Source organism: Pelophylax lessonae (assembly GCF_965119305.1).
Source record: "Pelophylax lessonae genome assembly, chromosome: 7".
NCBI classification, from domain to species: domain Eukaryota; kingdom Metazoa; phylum Chordata; class Amphibia; order Anura; family Ranidae; genus Pelophylax; species Pelophylax lessonae.
Window position 1 is genome coordinate 228,865,418 of NC_138774.1, and position 23,171 is coordinate 228,888,588.

General features: G+C 47.0%; 1 protein-coding gene across 1 annotated transcript in view; it reads left to right on the plus strand.

Moving 5' to 3' along the window:
- Window positions 1-23,171, plus strand: part of APEX2 (apurinic/apyrimidinic endodeoxyribonuclease 2) — a 226,327-nt gene that overhangs the window by 178,888 nt on the left and 24,268 nt on the right. The window contains exons 11-13 of the mRNA XM_082264617.1: window positions 1,648-1,707; window positions 17,753-17,796; window positions 20,884-20,967. Of these exons, the coding sequence (XP_082120743.1) occupies window positions 1,648-1,707; window positions 17,753-17,796; window positions 20,884-20,967 (188 nt within the window). The remainder of the gene's footprint in view (window positions 1-1,647; window positions 1,708-17,752; window positions 17,797-20,883; window positions 20,968-23,171) is intronic.

The window sequence follows — 23,171 nt, forward strand, 5'->3', positions numbered from 1 at the left end:
TATTTATTTACAAATGTAACAACCGATTTTTGTTTGAGACAGTTTAGTTAAAGTAGTATTAAACCCTCAGAGTTATTAGCTTAACCACTTCCTGCAAACTGACGTACCTGTACGTAGGCTTGAAGAAGTGGTTGTACCGAGATAATGCCTGCGGCTAAAGGCATCAGCCCGGTACTGCTTTTTAAGAGACGGTGGTCAGCTTTCTGGAGATAACAACCGATGCCGCTCAGAAGCCACTCGGCCGTTATCCCAGCAAGCCCCCCCCGCCCCCTCCCGCTGCCTTCTGCTGCTCTGCCTGTCTGCCGGCTGATTAGTGTCTGGAAGGAAGCTGCATTCGGCTTCGATCAGCTCTTCAATAAAGTAACCCGGAAGTGACGTCACAACATCACTTTCAAAAACCTGTCAGTATTCAAAAATGCTGAATTTGGCTTTTTTGAATACTGTAATGTGCAGTGAAGGTGTTTGGGGTCTTATAGACCCCAGATCCCTCCATAAAGAGTACCTGTCTCTGCCTATTACTGTCACAAGGGGCATTTACATTCCTTGTGATAGCAATAAAAGTGATAAGAATTTTTTTTTTTTTTTTAAGTGTTAAAAATAAAATAAAAAAATGTTTAAAGTGCTCCCATCCCCGTGAGCTCGAGCACCAAAGAAAATGCATATGTAAGTCGCGCCCGAAAATGTAAACAGCGTTCAAATCACACATGTGAGGTATCGCTGCGATCGCCAGAGTGAGAGCAATAATTCTAAAAAAAGACCACCTCTGTAACTCTAAACTGGTCACTGTTAAACTACGGTACTTAAAAATCTCCATATGTGATGCTTTAAAAAACTTTGTCACCATTCAACGATGTGCACAATTTTCAACCGTAACATGTTGGGTATCTATTTACTCAGCGTGACATCATCTTTTACAATATACAAAAAAATTGGGCCAACTTTACTGTTTTTTTAAACTCAGTGAAGTGTATTTTTTTCAAAGAAATTGTGTTTGAAAGACAGTTGCGCAAATACCGCATGACAAAAAATATTGCAGCGACCGCCATTTTATTCTCCAGAGTCTTTGCTAAAAAAATGTATATAATTGGGGGTTCTAAGTAATTTTCTAGCAAAAAATACTGATTTTTAACAACACGAGTCAGAAATAGGCTTGGTCCTTAAGCTGTTAACACACTTAGCACTTAAAAAGAGATAAAACTCTTTTGCCAACACTTTGCAGTTTACAACTTTCAATCCTTCTGGCTTCTGCTCTCTCAGTGCTGCTTCCATGAATGTCTGGACAGTGCAGTCTTTTGGCTTGTGGGAGGTTAGGGTCTAGGTGAAGAATGCAGAGAGAGGACCACCTTGTGGTGAAGTCCAGTAGGTAAAAGTGCATGTGAATTACATGTAACTAACTGACCAGCATTAGAGGCCTGTGTGGACAGGCTTTGATGGACATGCTGCATGCTACTGCCATCAGATTGAGAAGCTCCTGGATACCCCAGATTAGTTTATCGGCTTCAAGCTGCTTTTGCATGTCCATAGACTTGTATGGAGAAGCAGTGCTGAAGCAAGGAAAAGCCTGCGGACGCTGGTACTTGTGCAACTAAACGGTTCAGGTGTTTGCATTGGCTTCTTTAACTTTCATACTGACCACTTTTATTCCAGATGCTGAAGGCTTGCTTCAAGGACTTTGGCGAGATTGAATCCATGAGGTTCCGCTCCTTGGTAAGTGTTGTATCATTCACATTAAATTCTCACAGACTGATATTTAGATCAGTTTCTTTATACTGATTTATATTTTTAGATGTCCTTTCTATAAAAAAAAAACAAAACGCAACCTGCAAAAGATGAGTATGACTTACCGGTCTGGTGCGGCTTGACTCTGAGCTTCACTCTGTTGAAGAGCTCTGTGCCTTAACAATCCTTCCAGGGGTGTCGGGGTGCCTAGTCCCCCTCTGTGTGTCTTTGTTATGAAAGGGAATCAGTAGTATACCATCAGGCACTGCAGCTCTTCAAGTACAAGAGTGAAGATGGGAGTCACCACCTGATGGGCTGTTGAATATTCTTGATTTTATCTGGCAACAGTTATGTTCAAGCTGAATTTCAGGAAAAAGGGAGAAACATTTTTTTTTTTAAGTACATACCTGTAAAATCCATTTCTTGAAGTACATCATGGGACACAGAGCCATAAATCATAACATATGGGTTTTAGAGCCACCTACAGGTGAAGGACACTGGCATCAATCAGAAAGGATGTCCCACTATATAACCCTTCCCACACAGGAAGTAACTCAGTTTTGTAGCAAGCAATAAATGCCCCATAGAAGAGGGGAGGGACCTCTGTGTCCTGTGATGTACTTCAAGAAATGGACTTTACAGGTAAGTGTATATTAAAAAATCAATTTTTCTTTTGGTACATCACAGGACACAGAGCCATAAATCCTAACATATGGGATGTCCCAAAGCAATGCATCTGAGGGGAGGGGGACACCAAAGAATTCTGCCATCTGACCACAAAAAGGATTACACCGCTGCCTGCAGAACATTGTGGCCAAATGCAGATTCCTCCTTGGTCCCAACATCCACTCCATAGAAACGAGTGAACGTATGCACCGACGACCAGGTCATGGCCTTGCAAATCTGAACCATAGAGGCTTGATGGCGAAGTGCCCAAGAGGCACCTACTCCTCTGGTAGAATGTGCCTATACAGGAAAAGGTGGGACCTTCCCTTCTAAATCATACACCTGGGTAATAACCTGGTGAATCCAATGAGAAATTGTAGACTTAGATGCTGCCAACCCCTTCCTGGGCCCTTCTGGCAGCACAAACAAGCTCTCAGTCTTACGAATCCGAGCTGATCTCTCCAAGTAAAACTTAAGTGCACACATTACATCAAGAGAATGCAATAATGTTTCCTCCTCTGAATGAGGATCTGGAAAAAAGGAAGGTAGTATAATGTCCTGATTCAAATGAAGGGCGGACACCACCTTGGGCAAAAAACCTTGGTGTGAACGTAGAGTCACCCTATCTTGATCAAAAATCAAGAATGGCTCTTTACAAGAAAGAGTTGCTAGTTCCGATACCCTTCTAGCCAAAGTTATCGCAATCAAAAAGACCAGTTTCTTGGTCAGAAGAACCAGGGAACCTGCCCCATGGGCTCAAAAGGTTATTATTGTAAAACTGCCAGCACCAAATTTAAATACCAAGGACATAATGGTGGCCTCACAGGTGGAAGCAAACGTAACATTCCCCGGGTGAAGGTATGAACCAACGAATAGGAAGCGATCGGTTCTTGGAAGAAAACCAATAAGGCTGAAATCTGCCCTTTTAATAGTGCTTAAGGCTAATTTCATATCTACCCCTGCTTGAAGGAAAGCTAGAATTCTCCCGATTTTTATTTTTACGGGGATATCCTTTCCTGGCTTCACACCAGGTAATGTAGAATTTCCAGACCCTGTAATAAATGTTTCTAGAGACTGATTTCCTAGCATTTATCAGGGTATAAACTGCAGGGCCAGATACACCCCGCTCTTTCAAGATTATGGCTTTAATAGCCAAGCTGTCAAATTTAGAGACTGTACAGCAGGGTGGAATATTGGACCTTGAGAGAGTAGGTCCAGACTAAGGCTGCAACTAACGATTATTTTCATAATCGATTAGTTGGCCGATTATTGTTTCGATTAATCGGATAAAAACCTAAAAAAATTAAATAAATAAATATCCAGCTATATAGTTGAATATTAAATCCACTCTTAGACAGATATATGAATTATTAGAGGTTTAGATGTGGTACATATTAGACTCCGAGATCAATATTTTTAAAAGGCCTAAAACACTTTTTTTTGCAAATTTTCAGACCGGATTGGTATAAAATATTCATGACCGACTCCCTTATTAATAGGCAGGTAGCTTGATACCAGCTCCCTGCGCCTGCTGTCACTTATGCTGGCCATACACAAACTACATTTTTTTTTAGAAGATTTTTAAAAACATTCATCCGATTTTTCTAACCATTAGTGGGGTCTATTCGGTGTTCGTTGTTAACCACAGTGAGAGGAAAATTTGAAGGAGCAGAATGGAAAACTTCTCGTTCAAACAAATCTTCAAATAGTGTATGTGGTTTTTGCTCAGAAGATATATTCATTTTAAAATGTAATGTTAAAAGCAGGTGGAATTTTCAAACACTTGTCCATTCAATGGATATAGAAATAATTTTTGTGCAAATATAGATGCAAAAATTTTTGTCCAAAAATCCAATACATGTATGGGCATCAGAAGACTAGTAGCAGCAGCATGCTTTTTTTTTTTATCGCCTGTCATGATGGGGTTAAAAAAATAAATAGCCCTTTATAGTAAAAAAAACAGTAGATAATCGCTACTGTAATAGAATTATAATTTCTACTGTGAAACAGTGAAAGTATTATATGTTGTATCATGATGTGTATGTATATAAAAAAATATGCCCAGAAGTCGGATATACAGAATGTTTTAACTGGGAATCAAACATGAAGCTATATAAAGAGTGGAGGGGGGAAAATTAACATTTTTATATTAAAGTAGTACTAAAAGCTGAGACTTTTTTTTCATGGATTTAATAATTTTAAATACAATGCACAATACTAGTAAACTTTTACTCTAAATGTAATTGTAATGCCTTATATCACCTCTAGTCTATCAGCCTCCACCTTCTCTGGGTTCAGATGCTGATCTTCCCTGCACAGAGCCCTTAAAGTGATTGTAAACTTTGGATTTCTTCTTTTTAACAATCTTGTCATACTTATCCTCTCTGTGTAATGATTTTGCGCAGAGCAGCACTGATTATCCTCTTCTGCCTGCCAGTTCTCTACTCCTGGAATAAAAACTGCTAACAGGCATGGCACAAACTTCTCTGCCCAGGACAGGATGATATCTACTTCTTTCAGGGCTGAATGACTCGGTGCCTCCTTGATTGTTGATATAAGCGACGGCCGTGGCATTGTCAGATTGCACCCTGACAGGGTGACCCCAAAGTCTGAGCATCCAGTATTTCAAAGCCCGACTGACTGCCCAGATTTGCAGAATGTTAATGGGTCGACCTCTCTCTACCCAAGAACTTTTCTCCTGGACAGTGGCTTCCTCCAGAACCGCTCCCCAGCCGTAGAGACTGGCATCTGTAGTCACCACTTTCCAGGTTACTGGAAGAAAATATTTCCCCTTTTCCAGATTTCAGACTCTTACGTACATTTGGTACCAGAGACTTGGACCAGTCCAGAGACTGAACCATTCCGGGCCATGTAGACAGAATGTTGTTCTGGCAAAGCGTAGAAACTTTTGATGAGCCTGGAATATAGGCACGTGAAGATATGCATCCTTGATGTCTATGGATGCTAGAAATTCCTCTCCCTGCAGGGAGGCTATGACTGAATGAATTGACTCCATACGGAAAGTACAAACGTTCACAAACTGGTTTAGAGCTTTGAGATCCTAAATAGGTCTCACATCCCCACTTGGTTTGGGGATTATGAACAGGTTTGAGTAAAAACCCCTGAACCTTTCGTTCTCCGAAACCCCTGTTATCACTCTTTGGGCCCTCAGCTGGTCCAAAGAGAGATCTTCTTTTTAGGGGATCAGTCGGTATACTTGACTTTACAAACCGAGGATGCGGGAACACCCGAAATTCCAGTTTGTATCCCTGCGAGATGGTGGAGATAACCCAGTTGTCTTGGATCGTTTCCACCCAAACCTTTGAGAACCGAAGCAGCCTTCCCCCCACCCAAGTGAGTTCACAGAGTAGGCTTAAGCCCCGTACACACGTACGGATCGTCGTCATACAAACGTTCGTCTTTTCTCCCCGGGATGTCGGTGTCTGTTGAAAAGTGCAAAGACAGCACAAGGACAGCACAAGAATTTTGTCCGCAGACTTCAGCTGACTGCAGAAGTGATGTCATGTAATGGTTAACTTTCCCTGTGTTTTTTATTTTCTGAGCATGCCCAGTCTTGCAAATCTGCGGTCTGTCGGCTGATTTCTGTACTGACAGGCGAACAATCGTCCGTTCTGGTGTCCGCAGACAAAAATTTTCATGTTTGCAAGAAAGACTCTTGTCCGCGGATTGTGCGCAGACAGCTGTCGGAGGCACCATACTAACACGCGTACAATCGGCAGATCTTTCGTCCGCCGACGTTTGTATGACGACGATCCGTACGTGTGTACGGGCCTTTAGAGTAAGACTTGGCTGATTTCTGGGCCCAGGGCTTTTTCTGACCCTGCCCTAAAGGCTTGGTTCCGAACCCAGATGGCTGAGGCCGTCGCCACTGTCTGGAATTAGAAGCACTGGTAGTATGAGTGCTGGGGATCTTAAAAGAAGGACGCTTGCTCTTCTTTTTTTTTTTTTACCCCCCCAGATCTTTTGGATATACTTGCCTAGATCATCACCAAAAAGGCTTTCTCCCTGAAAAGGGAAGCCAGCCTGCCATTTTACAGGGTAATTACGCAGACCAGCTCTTTAAACAAAGGATTCTGCGCACATGCACTGTCATCAGAGCAAACTGTGACATTTGCCTTTATGGAGTTCTTGAGAGCATCCACTGCAAAACATAAAGTGCGAGGTAGATATGACAGATCTTCCACAGACTCTCCTTGAGAAGGAAATGTCTTGGACACTCGCTTCATACAGTGTTTTAAAGACTGACAAGCTCCTTTGGCCACTGCTGCTGGTTGTATCGCAGATCCTGCAATGGCAAAGGAGGCTTTCAATTAAGACTACAACTTTTTATCTGCTGGATCTTTAAAAACCTGGGCATTATCCACAGGGCGGGTTAAACTCTTGATAACAGAAGAATTAGCAGAATCCACAGTGGGTATATTCCATTTCTTAGTAAAGTTTTGCTCCATAGGATACAACAGTGAAAATCTTTTAGGAGGAACAAAAATCCCATCAGGATGATCCCAATCATTCTACATTTCTTGCTCCAAGAGCGGTATTTTGGGAAACGTCCAAGGACTATGAGGAGGGCGCAATGAGCCTAGAGAGGAAAAAGAGACTTTAGCTGTCTCTAAGGGAGGAAATTTGTATTAAGACCAGACCATTTCAGTAAGAGACTGAACCTACAATCTCTGGGTTTGAGAGGCTGATAAAGACTCCTCTGACCCGGACTCAGAATTGGAAACCACAGCTTGACCAACCATAGGGTCATCGTCAGCTACTTCTTCCACATCCTCTGCCCAATCCTGAATTGATTCAGGGGGTGGCTCAGGTGAGGGGGATGTTTCACATTTCCTCCCTACTTGAGATGCTGCAATGATGCCAGCAATCTTACCCTCAAGGCTGGCTAATGCAGATGCCAAAACCTAGGTTGCAGCAGAAGCACCTGGATTAGCTACTATGCCTGACATCCGTAATGGCTCAGATTGTCTAGTCGCCTCTGGCTCTTCAGGGGGAGTAAACAGAGGAAGAGAGGAAGCACGGCTAGGACCTTCAAGGCCTGATGGTGGCATCACAGTGCACCTTCCAACTGTGCCTCCCCCAACTCTTTTTTGGGCAGACATTGCTTTTTAGCAAGACAAACTTGAGGTACTAACTTCAGTGTACTCAAGGCTTGTGCCAAGCTTATACAGCTTATCACACAGCACTGATTATCCCAAGATACAAGACCTGTTTGTGCCAGTAATCATATACCCACAGTGACTCGCGCAGCCCAGCTGCTGCTGTTCTGTGTCCCCTTCAGCCTCTGACCGAGGCTAGCGTGTTGGAAACGGTTCCCTATAAATCGCGCCCTTTTATGCTGTATTGCGCATTCGCGGCATACTATGTGGCATCCGCGTGCACGCCAATTGCGTTCAAACAAGCCCTCCATGCGGCGTATCCCTGTTTTAAAAGGCGAAGATTCACGCGCACAAATAGGCCTTCACAACAAACACGCTATCGAGGGAGGAGACGAACACGCGGGCGCCTTCGCGCCAAATAATGGCGCAAACAAACTTTGCATCAATACCACAACTGCACAAGCTAATTTTTTTTAAGAAATCTTTATTTAGTTTTGCATGTAAAACACCTATAAAGAAACAACAAAACAGAAGGATATAAACAAGGGGGAGGCCAAATAGTGCCACACACTCAGGGACACAACATATCAGGTCAGAATACAAGGCACAAAGTTGCCAAGTAGCATAACCGTAGCAGCACAGGACAGAGGACAGATTGCGGGCAACCAAAATCACGGGGTAACCGTGGGCAGCCACAAACGCCATCCAAGACACAGAGCCAGCTCCAGGGGACCCCGGGAGGGGGACTGATCAGTCCCATGCAGTGAGCGCATGGACCGTGAGGGGACAGACGTACTCCGACAACCCCCTGAACTCCCAGGAAAGCCAAGGGGCGTAGGATAGGTTCCTGCCCGCCATAAACTTCTCCATCGAAACCCATAACTTGGAGTGGGTGTGGTTGCGCCAGTTCAGGATACGCTGAAGGACGATCGCCCTATAGTAACGTTGGACATCTGGCAGGCCAAGACCCCCCAGATGTTTGGGGCGCTTCAATGTTGCTAGAGCTATGCGGGGACGTTTTGCATTCCAAGCGAACCCCGTGATCATGCTATCGAGAAGGAGGTGCACAAGCTAATTTAATCATAATTGATGCAATTGGCACATTTAATCCCTGAAGAAAAGCCAGAGCTTTTAACAAGATGTATTTTGCATAGCTTAACTTCCATAGTCTCATGCAGTGACCCACATGGCACTTGGTCTCTGTTATCTTTTAAAGGGAACAGTGCATAAAATATTTAAATTTGCTGTATGTGTAAATATTTTAAATTGGACATTCCTGCCGCAGGAATCCTTTTTGAAACAGGAATCCAATCTTCACCCATCACGGCGAGCTTTGTGTTGGCGACCTTCAAGGACTGGGTTCCCTTGTTTTAGAGGGGCCACAGCCTTGAACCTTTAGAGCACCCTGCACTCAGCGCCTTTGGTATTTGGTATTACTAATGGTCCGAATCCCAGGGTCCAGCGCCTCAAAAGGACGACATTACAGGCAAAAACCTCATTGTTGCTTCCCGAGACTCAGTTACCATTTTTTTATTCCACTGACTTTTTTTTAGATGGATCTGATAGCTAACCCCTTAGATTCAGTGATCTTTGATCGGGGTATATAGCATAATCTTCTTTCTTCTTGGAAGAAAATGTGGAGAGACTCTCCACCGTGACCATCACCTTTAGAAACTGGTGATAAAACTGATGTTCTTCTTGTGTGGGAGGGGTTTTATAGGGGGACATCCTTTCTGATTGGTTGCCAGTGTCCTTCACCTGTAGGTGGCTATATAACCCATAGGTGATGTACGAAAAGAAAAATCCCTTGCGGTGGGGTTCCCTTTCCACAGTGGGACTACCTCTGCTCATATTTGCCTAGGGTGTCCATTACAAGACCCTTACCATAGCTGATTCCCCCCCCCCCACTCCAGCAAACACCCTCCACGGTGTTAGACTGGGTCCTGCAGCCTCTTCTCTCTGACACTCCAGTGGTCACAGGCACTGTGGCATCATCAAGTACAATGTGGCACCCTTAGCCCTGCATTGTATGTGAGGATGCTGAAGGACTGCCCACAAGCTGGAGCTTCAGGGAGAAGATTTGAGAATCGGGTGAGGTAACTAAAACTAACCCTTGCTGGGCAGGGCAAGCCCCATTGCAAAGGAGATTTTTTTCAGCTTTAAATCAGGCCTAAAGTCAAAGATTACATTTATGAATGCCACCCCTCCCCCTTCGCTGCTCCCATCAAAAAAGGAGTCTTAAAAAATATCTATTGCCAGATGAGGTTTCCCTCTAGAGCAGGTGTGTCAAACTCCATTTCATCCCAGGCCGCATAGCAATATGGTTTCCCTCAAAGGGACAGTTGTATCTGCAAGACTAGATGTCCAGAGCGCACCCCCCCCCTTCCCCCCCTCTTTTACATCTAATGTCAAGAGCCTCTCCCACCATCATAAGTCATGGATTCCCCACCCTCCCTTACATCACAGTGCAAACTTAGGGTAGAGCTATGAAGCATAAAGTGCAGGGTCTGAAGAAGGACCAGAGGAGGGCTGGAGTCAGCTGCCGTTTTTTTGAATGCTGAGACCAGGGAAGCCGGAGATTAGGGGGTGCTGCGGCTGCACAGAGAGGTGCAGGATCTGTGGGAGAAGTTCTCTCTTACTCTCTTTTCCCAGTTGCTGGGATGGGCGGTAAGTCTCTGCGGCTGCATGGAGAAGCGCAGGATCTGGTGGAGGAGTTCTGTCCTCAACTTTACTGCTGAGACTAAGTTGGGGCGGAGACAAGGGGGTGGCACAGCTGCAGGTGAGGTGCAAGGGCCACATGAAGTGTCCTGGCAGGCCGGATTCACATGTGCTCTAGACCCCTCTAGCTTCTGTAATGTAGCTGAGGTCTAGGTGAAGTAGAGGCACTGATTGACTGCTCGGACACAGGCAGCCTATCAGTGCCAGACATAGAACCTGCCCTCAGTGTGCGCAAAGAACTGCACGTGTCAGGTAAGCAGTGAGCTACAGAGAGGCCACCTTGGAAAATAGGTATTTCAGGGGTTTAATTATTTTTTTTAACCTGAGCAGAAAGAGAGAATGGTTCTCATACTTGTCTCTTTGGTGCACCTGGGAATGGGATGAATGTCCTCAGATAGCTGGTGAAAGCAAAGAGGAGTGCTAGAAGCAGCTGTAAGGGTTCCTGTGCAGGAAGCCCCCCCCCCCCCCCCCCCACTGGAAGAGAAGAGGGTGGCAGGGTCCAGACAGAACAGGTAACCGTATTCTGCATGGAAGATGGAGCCCCTAGGGGGCAGAGGAACCCTTAAAGATCTACTGTGCCTCCCAATTAACCTTCGGAGAAATAACGGAATTTTTGTAAAATCTTACCTGTAAAATTCCTTTCTCGGAGTCCTCCGACAGTCGCCGCCTCTTCATATTCGTCACATATGGGGTATTAGACTTTGCTCCGAAGGAGTAGCTAGGCAACAGAATATGTTAACATTAAAGCTTTTAACATATCCCACCCTCAAGGGGTGGTCCCCTCAGTCAATACCCTCCTACTTCCTGCAACCATATCTCAGTTTCAGTGGAATAGCAGTAGAGTATACAACCAAACCCCAAAAGAGGGGCGGGGGCGGCGACTGTCGGAGGACTCAGAGAAAGGAATTTTACAGGTAAGATTTTACAAAAATTCCGTTTTCTCTTACGTCCTCCGACAGTCGCCGCCTCTTCATATTCGTCACATATGGGGACGTCCCAAAGCAGTGCAAACATGAGGGGTGGGAAACGCATCCGCGCCGAAAGGCAACGCAGTCTCCGCATCAAAGAAAGGAACCTTACCAAAGGAAGGAAACCAGCTGGGCTACAAGAAAAATAATTGCTCAACAGGAGCAACAACCCAGGAAAAGACAAATAACCAGGGGATAAAAAACTTATCCCAACAGCCAGAGGTCCCCAACAAGGGACCCTAGGGAATTGCCGCACTAAGAACCTTGCGGCCAAAGGAAGCATCCGCCGATGCCTGAACATCTACTTTGTAGAATTTCGTGAAAGTGTGCACGGTCGACCAAGTCGCCGCCTTACACACCTGGGCTACAGAAGCCCCATGACGACAGGCCCAAGACGTACTCAGAGATCTAGTAGAGTGCGCCTTCACAGGCACAGGGGGAACCTGTTGGCCTGTTCAATGGTCTGCCTGATCCATTTGGCGATGGTAGAGGCCGACGCCGCCATGCCCTTCCGAGGACCCTCTGGAAGAACAAACAAGGAGTCCGTCTTTCGAAAAGACTCAGTCGATTTAAGGTAAACCCTTATCGCCCGAACAACATCCAAAGAATGTAATCTCACCTCCTTTGGATGTTTAGGCTTCGCGCACAGCGAAGGCAAGACAATATCCTCATTAAGATGGAATTCCGAAACTCGCTTCGGAAGAAAAGAAGGATTAGGTCGCAAGACCACCTTATCCAAATGAACAACCAGATACGGAGACTTGCAGGACAAAGCCGCCAGCTCCGACACTCTGCGAGCCGAAGTGATTGCAACCAAAAAGGCGACCTTTTTGGACAACATAGACAACGAGATCTCCCTGATCTGTTCAAAAGGAGCACGTTGTAACACAGATAGAACGAGATTCAAGTCCCAAGGGGGCAGAGGATCCCTCCTAGGAGGAACCAGATGCCGCACTCCCTGAACAAAAGTGCCAACCAAGGAGTTGGAAGCCACGGGACGTTGAAACAGAACGGCCAGCGCAGACACCTGACCCTTTATCGTAGCCAGCGCCAAACGCTGATCGACACCCGTTTGAAGGAAGGACAGCACTCGGGAAACCGAGTACGTGCGGGGTGAAAACCCCCTGGACTCACACCAGGCAAAATAGGCCTTCCAAGTACGGTAATAAACCTTCCCCGAGGAAGACTTCCTCGCGTTGATCAAGGTATGAACGACCTCTGGGGAGAGACCCTTCTCCTTCAGGACCTCGGTCTCAACAGCCAGGCCGTCAAAGCCAGCGACTGTAAAGCAGGATGGTATATCGGTCCTTGAGACAGGAGATCGTCTCGAAGAGGCAGACGCCACGGGGCGTCGACCGCCAGATTCACGAGGTCTGCGTACCAGGACCGGCGAGGCCAGTCCGGTGCCACAAGAATCACCGTGCTGCGTTCCGAGTGTAACCTGCGAAGGAACCTGGACAGCAACTGAAACGGTGGAAACGCGTACATCAGCCTGTACTGATGCCACGGGGCCACTAATGCGTCCGACGCGTCTGCCCGAGGGTCGCGCGTCCTTGCCACGAACCTTCTCACCTTGTTGTTGAGACGAGACGCGAACAGGTCCACATCTGGAAGACCCCACTTCGCGCACAACATCTGGAAGACAGCCGGGTGGAGAGACCATTCCCCCTGATCCAGGGTCTGGCGACTCAGATAGTCCGCCTGCCAGTTCTCCACCCCCGGAATGTGAACCGCCGTTATCGCCGGGACATGAGTCTCGGCCCAAGACAGAATGTCGGCCACTTCTCGAGCCGCTCGGGCACTCCAGGTGCCCCCTTGGTGGTTGATGTAGGCCACCGCCGTGGCATTGTCCGTCTGCACCCGAACCGGGCAGCCCTGCAGCCGGTCCGTCCAGCGATGAAGACAGAGATTTATCGCACGCAATTCCAGAATGTTGATCGGAAAGGAAGACTCCCCCTCCGACCAAGTTCCCTGGGCGGACAGAACGCCCAGAACACCACCCCAGCCCGACAGGCTGGCATCCGTGGTGATCACCGTCCACGAGATAGGACGAAACGACTTGCCCCCGGACACCATCGGGGACTGGAGCCACCACAGAAGGTCTCTTCTGGTGCGATGACTCAACGAGATTTGAAGATCCAGAGATTGAGGTCGCCCGTCCCACATGGACAGGATCTCCGCTTGGAGACCCCGCGTGTGAAACTGGGCGAAGGGAATCGCCTCAAAAGCCGAGACCATCAATCCCAGACATCTCATGCACGTCCGCAGAGACGAGTGCGGAACGTCCCTGTGGGACCTGACTTCCTCCTGAAGAGTTCTGAGTTTGTCTTCCGGCAGGAAGACCTTCGCCTGCACCGAGTCCAGAATCATTCCCAGGTAGGGAAGACGAACCGACGGACTCAGTGTCGACTTTGGAAAATTTATCGTCCAACCAAACTCCTGCAGAGTTTTCATCGTGACAGACAGGTCCTTCTCCAGACCCTGGCTGGTCGCAGACCGAACCAGAATGTCGTCCAGATACCCCAGGACAGAAATGCCCTGGGCCCTCAATAATGCCAGAACCGGTGCAAGCACCTTGGTGAAGACCCGCGGAGCCGAGGCGAGACCAAAAGGCAACGCCACGAACTGGTAGTGATCCTCCGCAATGGCAAATCGAAGGTACCTCTGGTGACCCTCGAAAATGGGGATGTGAAGATACGCATCCTTCAAATCGATGGAGGCCATGAATTCCCCCGGAACCAGGGCAGCCACCACCGACCGCAGGGATTCCATGCGGAACTTGCGAACCCGCACAGAGCGGTTCAGAGCCTTCAAGTCCAGAATTGGACGAACCTTGCCCTCCTTTCTGGGCACGGTGAACAGATTGGAATAAAACCCCCGAAATCTGTCCCGATGAGGCACCGGAACTACCACTCCCTGAGCCCTCAGGTCCCGCACCGCCAGGTGCAGGTCCCGTAAACGCTCTGGAGACAGTTGAAGATTTGAGGGAAAAAATCTGCTCTCCGGCCGAGAGAGAAACTCGATCTTGTAACCAGATCGAACGATCTCCTGAACCCATCTGTCCCGCACGCGGGCCAACCAGGGCTGAAGAAAACCGAGCAAGCGTCCCCCCCACCCCAAAACTGGGTGAGGGCGCCCCTTCAGGCCGCACTGTTATGGGCTGCGGATCCGGATTGACCGGACTTCTGTTTTCCAGACCAGGGCTTCTTCTGAGAGCCTTGACCTTTGAACGGTTTGCCCTTGTAGTGCGACCGAAAGGCACGAAAGGACCCCTGAGGGGGCCGAAAATTAGCATGCTTCTTCCCAGAAGCCCCCTTAGCCTTGGGGAAATGGGGCAAGAGAGTGCTCTTACCTCCGGTGATCCCCTTAATCAACACATCCAAGGACTCCCCAAAAAGGCGAGACCCATCATAAGGCAGATTGGCTAAGGTCCTCCGTGAAGACTGGTCCACCGACCAACATTTCAACCAAACCAGGCGGCGAGACAACACCGCCACGCTGTGCACACGTGCAGCCAACGGGACTAGGTCCAAGTCCGCATCACACAGATACATGACACCCTGGTGGATTTGATCCACCATATCCAGGGTCGCCGACGAGGCCGAATCGGCCACTAGGACGCGCCTAAGCATCTGCGTCCAACTTGCGACCGCCTGGGCCGCCATGAGAGAGGCAAACAGAGCCTTAAGCATAGAACCCGTAACAGAATAAGTATGACGGGCAAGAGACTCCAATCTCCTATCCGTGGCATCACGGAACACAGGGGAATCCTCTGCAGGAATCGCAGTGGATTTGTTTAAAACCGCAATTGCGTGATCCACTGGGGGTGGCACACACCACCTTTCATCAGTGGAAGGCGAGAAAGGATAACGCAGCTTGAACCTACTTGGTACAGCAAAAGGTTTGCGTAGATTGCGCCATTGTTCCTTAACAGCGCGCTGAAAATCATCATTGCAGGGAAAAACCTGCGGCGTCCTGCGTTTTCTCTGCGTCCCATAAGCCGCCAAGGCAGCGGGGGAACACACTTCATCCTGCAAACGCAGCGTTTGTTTTATGGAAGCAATCAATTCATCCATGATTGCAAGCTCTTCAGGCGAGCCAGGGGGAGAATTATCAACCCCTTCAACTTCAGCCTCCACCTCGGACCCCACTAGATCCAGGGAGGAGCGGGACCCCGATAAGGAGGCCCCCGCCATAACAGCCCCATCACCTTCACCCTCAGAATCAGAGGAAAGAGAAACTCTGGGTCTTTTAGTAGATTGGGCAGCCACCAGCATCTGCACCTGAGCAGCAAGGCCAGCCACAATAGTGGCTAAATCCCCCCCTGGGGGGGAAACAGCGGTCCCCTGGCTTTCCACCAAGGCGGTAGGAAATTTGCCCTCCTGAGAATCCATTGCCCCTATTACAAATGCCGGATAATAAAGGGTTAACTGCCCCTTTAACAAGCGCGGCGAGCGCAGCCCACCGCACCACACACAAGCACAATGAGACCCCCACAGGGACAATAAAACTGACACAGGCAATGGATAGGAAGGATATAACCTGAGGAGACCCTCGCCGCTGCTGCTGCCTCGATCGGTGTTCCTGGAGAAGAGGAAGTGATGCTGCCAGGGCGCTCTATGAAAGCCTATGGGAGGCTACAAGAAAATGGCTGCCATGCATGTAGAACATGCGGCCGGAGCGAGTGTAGGCAAAATGGCGCCGAAACCGCCGCTCCACAGTACAGTAATGCACACATGTCATCCATGTATAAAAAAACATGTCAGATCGCCGCAGCGATCGCTGTATAGTGCCCAAACATGCCCAAAACATGCCCCACAGCACACAGCTTCTCACACTGACAAGGCTGACACACACAGTGTCACACAGCTCCCCCCCCCCTTGCAGCCCACAGCATGCAGCCGAGTGATAGGGAGACAAACAGTGTGAACAGAGGCAGGTTACACAGTCCCAGACTGACACCCCCCCAGACAGACAGGTCCCCACATAGATACACTTACCTCACAATGGCGTGGGGGACCCGCACAGGCGAACAAGCCGCTGCACATGAGGCAGGGAGAGTCGCATACAAGATGCACAGAATGGGGGTTAAGAAACCGCACAGCGTCCAGTGAGGCAGCCACCTCACCAATCATCCCTGCACCGAACAGGGATGGGTCGTTCACTGTGCCAGGAGCGTTACCTGGCTGAACGCTCGATGGCAGGCTGGGAAGCCACTGACCCACGACCTGCGACCAGGGGGATCAGCCCGAGACCCAGCCCGCATGATCCTCTTCATCCGAAGAACTAACTAACGCTGACAAAAAGAACAGCTAAGTAAAGGTAGAGAGAAAACTCAAACAAAAAATCAAAAAAGAAGAAAGAGTCTGGGGCACAAAGCCCCAGCACAGAGAGAGCCAGCCACTCCTGACAAGCTAGACATTGAAACTGAGATATGGTTGCAGGAAGTAGGAGGGTATTGACTGAGGGGACCACCCCTTGAGGGTGGGATATGTTAAAAGCTTTAATGTTAACATATTCTGTTGCCTAGCTACTCCTTCGGAGCAAAGTCTAATACCCCATATGTGACGAATATGAAGAGGCGGCGACTGTCGGAGGACGTAAGAGAAACTTTTTTTACATTTAGATTTACAATAAAGAAAACCTCCACTGAGAGAAACATGGAGACTTCCATGGCTGACTTCTCATTCTGCAAATACTACTTTCTTGGCTGAACATCTTGACCCCACTAGCCTAGAACAAGGATAATGACTTTCCTGATCTGAATATGTGTACTGGGTCAGTGATTCAGCATTTACGGAAGCCAGAGGAATAGAACAGCAAGACAACTAGCATTCTCAGCAAGGGCTGTCCTCGTATTTCTCACATGACCGGTTTCCTTTGGGCTTTTATAGTGTCATCATCGCCAGACTAAGCAGGACTTTCAGAAGGCATCCTATTGCACTGCATCACCCTTTGTTTCTCTTAAGTCGGGCTTATAGATTGATTGAATCCTGGACGGTTCTTTATCCCTAGAGATGGGCTCAGGCGTGTTCGAGTTCGTATGTGCCCGTTCCTGCCAGGAAGCCAACAATGCACTCTGCTAATCACAGGCAGTGAGACATTTCCCGATTTGAAGCTGCACAGACCAGAAAATGTCTCGCTACCTGTGATTAGTGGAGTGCAGTGTCTGCTTCCTGGCAGGATCGGGCACATGCGAACTCGAACACGCTCGAGCCCATCTTTATTTATTTCTATGGGAATTGAATCAGGCCAGTAGGGTCAACACAGATCCATTGCCTCTGACTGTTTTGATGCAAGGTGGGGGAGATTTTCTAAAACTGGAGAGTACATAATCTGATGCAGCTCTGTATAAAAACCAATCTGCTTCCAGGTTTTATTGTCAAAGCTTTATTGAACAAGCTGAAGTTAGAAGCTGATTGGCTACCATACACAGCTGCACCAGATTTTGCACTCTAGTTTTAGTAAATCTTCCTCCATAGTCTCTCACGCTGTGTATGATTCTTAGTTGCTTGGCACTCTGTCTACAAATGTTAAGTCTTTTGTTTCTGCTCTGTCTAGGCTCGGGCTGATTCTTCCCTCTCCAAAAAAGTTGCAACTATCCAGTAAGTTGATATATATATTCTTCTTTTAGCCATAGAGGTAAAGGTTAAGGGCTGGTTCACACCAGAACGTGGTGTGGGAAAGGTGTGTTCCCTGTGCGTTACAATCCGCTGAGGATGCCAGTACATTGTAAATACAATGATCATAAACGCAGTGTGATTGCAGGAACCAGATTACATCGTACTGCGGGTACCGTGCGATTTGGTGCCCATGTTTTTCAAAAGTAGCGCATGCATGCAAGTAGTGGAAATGAATGGTCTATTAAATCACACAGTGAGGGATCGCACAGGAGCGTGGACTCTTAAATCTGATCAATACCAGCCAAAACATTGGATGGAGTGGGGTAAGAATAAAACCCCCTTTGGGTTTTAATGTCAGGTCTATTCCCTTTTTTTTATTCTGTCCGGATTGGAAATATCTCCAGTGGGGACACAGACTGCATCAAAAATCATTTTTTAGTTAACAAAAAAAGGGGGGGAGGGAGTGGTATGGTTTAAGCTTGACAGAGGGCAGGACAAACATCCAAGAGTGGTTCTTGGAAAAAGAAATGTGTTTTTGGGGGCCAGACTCCCCTTTATTAAGGTTTAGGAAATTTTTCTTTTTTTTGTGTTGGATAGAGTGGAGATGGATTAGAACCTCTGTCAGTGTTTATTGCTGTCTGTATCCCCGTTAGGAAGATTCACCCTTTATATTTCTCCTGTTAACATTATCATTGGAAGTGAAAGTTTTATAAAAAATTCCTAAATTTTGGGTTGTCCCTAGAAAAGTAACAGAAGGGGGGACACTAGTTCTGATGACCTGGGGGTCCCCAAGGAATACTCTTAATTTGCAGAGATTTCCTCTCACTTCCTGTTTGGCTATGGGACAGGAAGTGAAGGGAAACTTTGCATTAGGAAAAGTTTTTGCCTGAAGTTCTACTTTAAATGAACTCAGGTAGGCAGATATCAGACAGATCTGTAGTTTTCTGTTTGGAACCTTGTGCTTTGCTGAACCTGTCAACCTTGATGTAATCCTGTCCTTTTTTGAAAGCAGAAAACCACAGATCTGTTTGGTGTCTTCCTACCAGTCCATTTAAAGTGGTTTTAAAGTCTCAAGTCCCCTTTAAAGGGTTCACCTTTTGAAAAAAAAAATAAATGCACACTTGTTTGCAGGCAAAAAAAAAAAAAAAAAAAAAGTGCATTTATTATTTTTTTCTGCTAAGGATTCTGCAGAGCATTTCACCCGTGATCAGCAGACAGTGAGTGCAATATCCAGCTCCTGCAGACTCTCATCACAACTGTCTGCTTGTACCTCGTACAGGCAGGCAGTTACCTGAGAGCAGGAAGATCAGTGAACTATGAGGATGCTCACCAGCACCCTTGCAGTTCACTGAGAACTACAAGACGTCAACCGCAATGGTACTTGTAGTCTATTCATTCACAGGAATCTGTAAATGAATGATGCACATGTGTAAGTGGAGCCCCACATGGATGCGCTGTTTTCACATTGTGACAGCGGATGTGGGAAGAAGATCCCCCTCCCGCTGTCACAGGGAGAGGGGAGAAGGTGCAGATGCTGGAACATGTTCAACCCTAGAAAATGGGAGAAACATGTTTCAAAGGTGAACTTCTCTTTTAAAGGCTCGGTTCACACCTATGCATTTTTTTTATTTTTTTTTATTACTTTTTACAGAAACGTACTACAGTCCATTTAACATGTTTTTTTAGGGGTCTTGTTCACATCTATGCTTTTTTTCAGTTGCTGTGTTTTTGGAAAGGGTCAGGGACTTTGTTAAAAGCAAAATGGTGCTTTTTTGATTCAATAGAGCTCAATGGGGAAGTTCCAGAAAAGCATGTAAAGCATTTTTGCTGCGATTTGTGTTTTTTAATCCACCCAACACACTGGCAAAAAAAAAAAAATGCATAAAAAAAAAACGGATGAAAAATGTACAAAAACACAAAATGCACCGCAAAAAGCACTGCAGAATTGGATCAAAAGCAAACTGCATATATGTGTGAACCGAGCCTAAAGCAGAACCCTGGAGAAAATAACAGTTGACTCCTTCAGCCCTGGTTCACAATGATGCAATGTGGGAAACGCACAACATTCATCCGTTTCCCCACATCGCATCACTTGGCAATCGCATGTGTCAATGTTAGATTAAGGACACCCCGAAATAGATCACAATTCGCAGTGCAGTTGACAGAATTGCATTGCATGGGTGTGAATACCCATGCGATGCGATTCGGGTGCAGAGAAAAAAGGGTTATGCACCATTTTGATGCGAATGTGATGTGCTATACTAAATGCAGTGTTTTCCACAAGCCAGTGTAAACCTAGGCTGAGAAATAAGTGTTTGTAGTTCAAATTAGGAGAGCAGCCTAGGTTGACACCTCCATAGATAGTGTATACAGTGAGTGAGCATCGTCCCGGGCGGTGTGATACTGGCAAGATCACAAGTAAAATCAGAAAATAGAGGAAAATGTAAATAACAAAAAAAAACGATTGCAGCCACCACATCTAGCGACTGGTGTAATATATTACATGATTTGGTTGGTTTAAATGCGCTTTAAGACACCCAAGGGTGCAGGCAGTGTTGCAGCCAGTTTGTTGCCATTATGGTATGGACAGGTTCACTTTGAGAGCCGGTTCACACTATTGCGACCAGAAAGTCGCCCCATGAAGCAGCGACTTTAGCGCCACTTTGAAGATACTTTTGAAGAGACTTTAAAGAGACTTTAATGATAGGCGACTTTGTCTGTGGGGAATGCCTGGCTAATCTTTTTCTTCTTCCTGGAAATTCTGATCACAGTTGCTTGAAAATAGATAAGGATCCGACTTAGAGGCGACTCCGATTGAAGTCTATGTGCACAAGTCGGATAGAGGTCGCCTTGAAGTAGTACAGGGACCTTTTCTGAAGTCGGAGAGACTTCAGTAGTTCATATTAAGACGGCTCTCATTCATTTACATTGAATTTGTAATGACAAGCAACTTGAGGTCGCACAAGTCGCGTCCCAAGTCGGAACAGTGTGAACCGGGGTCTAAGACCTGTGTCGTCGTTAGTTTTAAAGTTACTCTTTAATGAGAAAATATGTTTCCTTTCTTTGCAGAAGGAAAATACATCCTAAAAGGAAAAACATTAATGCGTATGTGCTTTTCAAAGACCAAGAAAGTGCAAGTAAAGCTCTTGTGAGGTAAGTACCTGAAAATGTTAGTAGTGGCCATATGATCTAGCTTTTTTTTTTTTTTTTTTTTACAAGGCCTCACCATAACTTAGTTACATTTATTACATTTCTATAGTGCTGATACTGTAATTTACATATTGTACATCCACATTAGTCACTGTGGTCAAGGAGCTTACAATCTTCGCTCCTTATCTCACATGCAGACATACAATGCCTGTTGTAACCATAAGATTTGGACAGACATCTAACAAAAGCACCCAGAGGATGTAGACCCTTTCAAAACTTCTGGCAAGGTGAAACCCACCAATAAAGTTGTAATAATATAAAAATGAGGGTAGGTTGTTGTACCTTACTAGGAGACTGAGCCCCGGTTCACACTTATGCGATTGCGGGGTTCGCATGTAATGTCGGAGCGCACTGCTCCTTCATTACATGCGATCGGCTGTGCGGTGCGAGTTTAGCCATACACTTTGTATGGCTAAATTCGCACCCACAGCAAACTCGCACAGGACCCTTTTTGGCAGCCGCATCAGGATCGGATCGCACAGCGGTTCACACTTGTGCGATCCGATCCTGTGCGAACTGCAAGATCGCACTGCGATATGCGACCAGCGTATCGCATATGGCAGTGTGAACTGCCGGGGGTGCGTGTGCGATGCGGGAACAGGCTGCGGATTCGCAGCCTTCCCGCATCGCATAAGTGTGAACCGGACCTGAAGGAAGTTGAGCCCACGTTCACATTGGTCCGATTTGACATGTGAAATCAGAGGCAATTGCCGGCAATAGCACTGTCCAAATCGATGCAACGCCGACTTTGCGGCACTGCACCGATTTCCAAATGTGGTTTCTGTACTACTTTTGGCGATTGGGGGGGGGGGGGGGGGAGGAATTCCATAGACATAAGAACCTAAATCGATGAATGTAAAAAAAATATATGAAAAACAATCTGATTTTTTTTTTTAATTTTTTATTTCAGACCTTTTTTTTTTTTTTTTTTTAAATGTATTTTAATAAAATGCTTTTGTGCTTTTGGAGTAAAAATCTATCAAAATATATTTCTCTGTCAATCATTGTCAGACGTAGTCCTCCTTGATTAATATCAACTCGGGTTATACTGCCCTCTACAGGAGTAGGACTAGACAGGAAAGAAAACGTTCTGGCCACACCCCAGGAGCAGTCCCAGAGGGTATATCCTCTCACTTCCTGCTACAGCAAATCAGTTTTTTTCTGTCTAGTTAGGAGTAAGGACCTAGAAGCCTTGCTAGGATCTTCGGTCCTGGCAGGATTTTTTTCTTAGATTTTTTTTAGACAGCTTTTTTCTCCAGTGTTCCTGTGAGATCTTCAAGCAAGAAAGCTGGAACTGGGCGACGGGCTGGATGTTGAGATCCAGTGATCACCCCAGTTCAGCCTACGAACGCGTGAAGGCCATAGCTCCGCGCTGGGTCAGCCGCGACATAGTCCCACTGGACGGGGACTGACCCTGCGAGTTAAACGTCTCGCCTGGACGCCAATGACCAACAGAGTCACGGCGTCCGTATTGGTCGACAGCCCCCCCCACCCTGGTGGAGAGGGGTTCTGTCAGGAGTTGGCGCCCGCCTGGTTCCGGTATGGTGAGTAGAATGTTCCCCCTCTCCCCCTGTTGGGTTTGTGCTGGACGCGGGCCCCTCTCTGGGATGGTAGGATGGGTCTCCCCTCTATCCTATAACAGGTCACAGATCCCCCAATTTGAGTGTGATTGTTTGTGAATAGTAACCAGGAGGCTTGGTTTGGGAGCTGACAATCTAAAGTCATTGTAAGACTGTAAGGGGACTGAAGTCAGTGGCAGTACAAAAGGGTATTACTATTGAAGTAGAAGGTATCCTACCTGTCAGAGTGTGTACACAGGTGCCTGAGTTACTGCAGTCAAGATCGCCATTCCTCCAGCAACCGGTCACTTCCACGGGCTGCACAGCCTCCCGACGGCCCACGGACCGCATGCGGCCCGCCAGGGTCCTATACCACCGGAGGGTGAAGTTTGTGGGGCTGAGGCACTCCCGCAGGCCGCCAGGCCGAATACATACTTCCCGCAGGCCGCTGCTAGCCGCCGCTATCCTACACAGGCCGCCGCCATTGTTTTGCAGATCGCACGAGGCCGCCATATTGGCGTAGCCTCGTGTCTCCAGCATGGGGGCGGCCATGTTTGAGGTGACCAAACACCTCGAGGAGCTATGGGG